Here is a 5,518-nt window from a genome sequence, read left to right on the forward strand (position 1 = left end):
CATCAGCCCGAGGATGCTTGTCTATCTTCATTCTGCTGGTTGATATAATCATTTATAAATTTGTAGTGAACTAGATATGCACACACAAAAAAAAGATATACGAGATACATCATGTTCCTGTTTGCAAAGCCTGCCAAGAACAGATCCTAGGCCTAAGACATACTAGCTCTTACAGGACTTTGCTGCGAACGGTAGCAACAAAATTCTTAGCAATTGAACAGCAATAAGCACCACATATTCACTTCATCAAGAGATAAGCACGAAAAATCATCCTCAACAAAGAACTAATTTGCTGGAAAACACATGTCTTACTTACTGAACATCCAGATGGACCACATCCCCATGAGCCTCCAAATGTCGGGCTCGCTGGAGGGGAAGACGAGGTTGAAGGAAAGGGCGCCGCCGGCAAGCATGGAGGCGTACGCCTGGACCTCAAAGATGGTGTACAGGGTGGATCCGGGTACGGCCGGGTTCTTGCTTTTGGTGGACGCCCTCGGCGCAAACGTCGCCGCGGTCTTCTGAACTGCCTGCTCGGGGAGGACGCTAACCGTATCAGATAAAGCTTGATAATTTCTCTCCGCGCAACTGCAAATGGGTTCAGGGCTTTAGCAATCCCAACCTTCTTGAGCTCTTTCTCGATCTTAGGATTGACGACGGGCTGCTGCTTCTCCGCCGCCGGCTCGGCCGAGGCGCCGCGCTGGCCGCCGGCGCCTGCCTCCCCTTCCGTTACTGCGCCGGCGACGGCGCCGTCAGAGCCATCCGAGCCTGCGCGCGCTAAACTGGGCTGCGGCCTCCTGCTCCTGCTCCGGCCCGCGCTTGTACAGAGGGAGGCCGCCGGCAACCGCAGCGCGGCTGCCACCGACGGGAACGCGCAGCCGCCGCTGAGCGGGTTGTTTAGCAGGGGATTCATCGTTGTTGAGGTTCTTTTTTTCGGGGGGGAGGAGGGCCGGCGGGGTGGCGAAGGGATGGGGAACGGAAGGTCCTCCCGCCTTCACCTTCTGGCCGTGGTCACCCCACGAACACCGTGGTATTTCCACCCGTTGGCTTCATGCTTTTCACAACGGTTTTTAGGCCAAAATTTTATAATTATTTTTAATTTTCAATAAATAAAGCACTCCCTCCGATTTAAGTTAATTGACGCGGCTATAGTACAACTTTGTACAAAAGTTGTGCTAGAGTTGCATCATTTAATTTGGATCGTGGTGCTATCTCGCGGATAGGCCTGCAGGCGATGGAGGCACGGTCAATTTCGGCCTGGTATTTTTGTCATTTATAAAATCAAATGCCATGTCAAACTTCAATTCTTTGGGCAATATCCTATTCAGGAACTTTAAAACGATGTGTGTCTACATCTTTCAGAATTTGTTCACCAACTATTAGGATTTCTTCATTTCTTCATTTCTTCATTTCCTCGTATGAATTTCATGACTTTTCAACTTCAGAAAAGAATGGAAGTTCCAAATTTTCAAAAAAAATTGTATTCTTGAAAATTCAAACTTTTAGAATACTCAACTTTCAAGAACTTTCAATAATTGCAAAACCACATTAGTTCTGATAATTGTATCACGCGATGCTATCTCGCGGACAGCCATGCAACACGGCAGGCATAGTCAATTTCGGCCAGGTGATTTTATCGTTTATAAAGTCCAATGTCATCTCAAACTTCAACTTTTTGGGGAAATATCCTTTTCAGCAACTTTCAAAATGTGTGTCGACATATTTCAAAAAATGCGTGCCGCAAAATTTAGAATCTTATACTTTCTTAATTTTGTTGTATGAATTTCGGGATTCTTTTAAAAAAAATTAAAGTTCAAAATTTTCAAAAAATGTACTCTCAAAAACCCAAAATTTAAGAATACTCAACTTTCAAGTCGTTCAGATATTTTGAATTCTAAAATATTTGAACTTCCAAAATTTGAAACTTATACAAAAAAAAGAAACAAAGGATGAAAAGGAAAAAAGTGCCACATGGGTGGGCCTAGATTTTGGGTATGTTGTTTTACTTGGTCCAAATCTCCAAATTATGTCACCTATAAGTACCCCCAAAAATGTCTCCTCTGTGTGTGTGGGGAGGACGTGGCCAGAGATCGTATCCGCTGTCTGTGTATTGCGTGATGTGGTTAGCTGATAAAGATAGGGCATAAATGATGTGTCGTATTCGGCTAGAGATTCCTGATCTTCATGAATTTGAGGTGGAGGGAACCAATAACACGAGGAAAAACAAAGAACATGAAGTGTAAAAAGATAACTAGTGAAGCCTTTGCGGCAATACACAAATTTTGCAAGAAGTGTCTTAGATATACAGGATCCGAATCCCATAACAACAACACTTGCGACACTTGATCAGCCAAACGGTCGAAGGTGATCCCAAATCCAAAAGAAGAGCTAGTAGTTCCTCTCCAATCCTAGGACATGGAGGTCTTGTACGTCACCATCAATGGTGATCTTGGATACATGTCTGTAAGGAGGCCTTGGACACCTCATCATCAATGATAAGATGTAACACCCTCGATGCGACTATATCTTCTACGTGTCGAGGCACGACTTAGAGGCATAATCGCATTGAAGGCATATGTCGCAAGTTAGGCAATTTTCACAACATCCCATGTAATATAGATAATAAAAGGGGAGATAACATAGTTGGCTTACACTCGCCATGTCAATCAAATACATAAATAACATTACATCATCCAAACACTTATGGCCCGACTACGGCGCCAAAATAAAAGAGAACCCAACATGCGACACGGTCCCGATCACCCCCAACTGGGCACCACTACTGATCATCAGGAAAGGAAACATAGTAACGTTGAGAGTCTTCGTCGAACTCCCACTTGAGCTCAAGCGCGTCTCCTGGAGCGGAATCATCAGGCCCTGCATCTGGTGTAATAGTAATCTGTGAGCCACAGGGACTCAGCAATCTCGCACCCTCGCGATCAAGACTATTTAAACTTATAGGTAAGGCAAGGTAAATATATGGAGCTGCAGCAAGCGACTAGCAAATATAGTGGCTACCCTGTTCGCAAAAGAGAGCGAGAAGAGGAGGCAAAGCACGAGCAAAAATCTAGAGAACAACCTGCGCAAACATTACTCTAACACCGTGTCCACTTCCCGGACTTTGCCGAGAAGAGGCCATCACGGTAACACACTCAGTTGATTTATTTTAATTAAGTTAAGGTTCAAGTTATCTACAACCGGACATTAACAAATTCCCATCTGCCCATAACCGTGGGCACGGCTTTCGAAAGTTCAAATTCCTGCAGGGGAGTCCCAACTTAGCCCATGACAAGCTCTCACGGTCAACGAAGGAATAGACCTCCTCCCAAGACGTTCCGATCAGACTCGGTATCTCGGTTCTTCAAGACACTTCGACAGGTTAAAACAAGACCAGCAACACCGCCCGGATGTGCCGACAAATCCCGATAGGAGCTGCACATATCTCGTTCTCAGGGCACAATCGGATAAGCAATCCGTACAACTAAAACCAGCCCTCGAGTTTCTCCGAGGTGGCGCTGCAAGGGGCTCTAGGTTGGACCAACACTCAGAGTAGCACTGGCCCGGGGGGGTTTAAATAAGATGACCCTCGGGCTCCGGAAACCCAAGGGAAAAAGAGGCTAGGTGGCAAATGGTAAAACCAAGGTTGGGCATTGCTGGAAAAGCTTTAATCAAGGCGAACTATCAAGGGGTTCCCATTATAACCCAACCGCGTAAGGAACGCAAAATCCGGGAACATAACACCGATATGACGGAAACTAGGGCGGCAAGAGTGGAACAAAACACTAGGCGAGAGGCCAAGCCTTCCACCCTTTACCAAGTATATAGATGCATTAGGATAACATGGCAATATAATGATATCCCAACAATTAAAATAATGTTCCAACAAGGAACGGTCTTCAATCTTCACCTGCAACTAGCAACACTATAAGAGGGGCTGAGCAAAGCGGAAACGTAGCCAATCAACAGTTTGCTAGGACATGGTGGGTTAGAGATTTGGCATGGCAATTTGGGAGGCATGATAAGCAAGTGGTAGGCATCGTAGCATAGGCATAGCAAAAGAGCGAGCATCTAGCAAAGCAAAGATAGTAGTGATTTCGAGGGTATGATTATCTTGCCTCCAAAGTTGTCAGAGTTGACTGGATCCTTGAAAGCAAACTCAGCGGGCTCCTCGTTAGCGAACTCGTCTTCCGGCTCTACCCAAACAAGACAAACAAGCAACAAGGACACAAATCAACCACGTGCAAGGATCAAACAAGATGATGCCAAGATGATATGCTATGCGAGATGCGATGCGGGATGCATATGCAAGATTTGACAAGGAATGCTTGAACCTGGCCTCAACTTGGGAATCCAAGCGTGCCACTGAAAAGATGAGATGAAAACGCTTGAAAAGGATATAAAGAACGCCGGAATCAGACTTATGGTTTGGGAATGGCAAGCGATTTACAACAAGTAGCCATCTAAATGCAACAAAAAGAACATGCTACAGCACCCAAACATGACAACAAAATACATGGCAGGGATGCATTCAAGATGCTTAACAAAAGTATAGCACTGAGCTACGGCCAATTCATCCAATAACAGGTTCAAACAGGCATGGCAAAAATGCATATGGCAAACAGATTTCAGACTTAGTGAAATTAACACTTGTCTGGAATTTCAGATCAGGTAGCACTCTTCGGAGCAACAAAACTACATGCTACAGGACCTGAACATAGCAAAGTAAAGCATGGCATGGAGCTACTCAAAGAGCTTAACAAAAGTCCCTTAGTGACCTTGAGCCAAAAGGGATCAGAAAATACAATTACAAGCATGTGAACCTAGCAAAAACATAATCAGTTTTCAGACTTAGTGAAAAACTGGCACATGCTGAAACATAACTCAAGTAGGCATGTTTACGAGCTCGATGCACTCACTACGGAGCAAGTAATTAAAAGCTAAGCATACATCTATCAAGAACACACAAAATTCAAGCTAGACATGGAAAGATCAATAGCATAGCATGCACGGATCAACTATAACATCATCGGAAAAATTACAAACAAGTTGACAATCTGCCCAGATTCACAAAGTAGCAAAAGTAGAGCTCGATTGACTCAAGCCATGGTGCTCCATAATTGCAACAAAAGACATGGATGGATAGAGCACTGCAAGATTAACAAAACATCCTTACTGATCTTTCTCAAAAGAGGCACGGATCACTAGGAAACAACATGAACATATGACCATATGAGATAAACAGCTCAAGGACTTAGTGGAAATGCTAAGTCCCTGAAATCAGAATTACCAAGTGCACCACTTTGCAAGCTTGTGCTAGTCACCACACACATCACAAAATTACATGGGTTGCACCTCTAGAAAGATGACAAAACCCTTAACAAAACATATATAGAACTCATGGGCATATCATGCACACATTAATCATGGCAAAAATGACAAAAAGCTAAATGGAGCAGCAGATCTGACAATTATCTCAAGTAGCCCTCTTCTAACAGAATTTCGGGTATTAAGATGAACTCAA

The 5,518-nt window shown here is 44.2% G+C and overlaps 1 protein-coding gene across 1 annotated transcript in view; it reads right to left on the reverse strand.

Annotated features, from left to right (window-relative positions):
- The window catches only part of LOC119278778 (protein RESISTANCE TO PHYTOPHTHORA 1, chloroplastic-like), a 2,099-nt gene extending 1,083 nt beyond the window's left edge, over positions 1-1,016 (reverse strand). Inside the window, exons 1-2 of the mRNA XM_037560128.1 lie at positions 620-1,016; positions 317-527 (exon numbers count right to left, since the gene is read on the reverse strand). Coding sequence (XP_037416025.1) covers positions 317-527; positions 620-910 — 502 coding nt within the window. The 5' untranslated portion in view covers positions 911-1,016. The remainder of the gene's footprint in view (positions 1-316; positions 528-619) is intronic.
- Positions 1,017-5,518: the final 4,502 nt, after the last annotated feature.

Source organism: Triticum dicoccoides, chromosome 1A, assembly GCF_002162155.2.
Source record: "Triticum dicoccoides isolate Atlit2015 ecotype Zavitan chromosome 1A, WEW_v2.0, whole genome shotgun sequence".
In the NCBI taxonomy this organism is placed as follows: Eukaryota; Viridiplantae; Streptophyta; class Magnoliopsida; order Poales; family Poaceae; genus Triticum; species Triticum dicoccoides.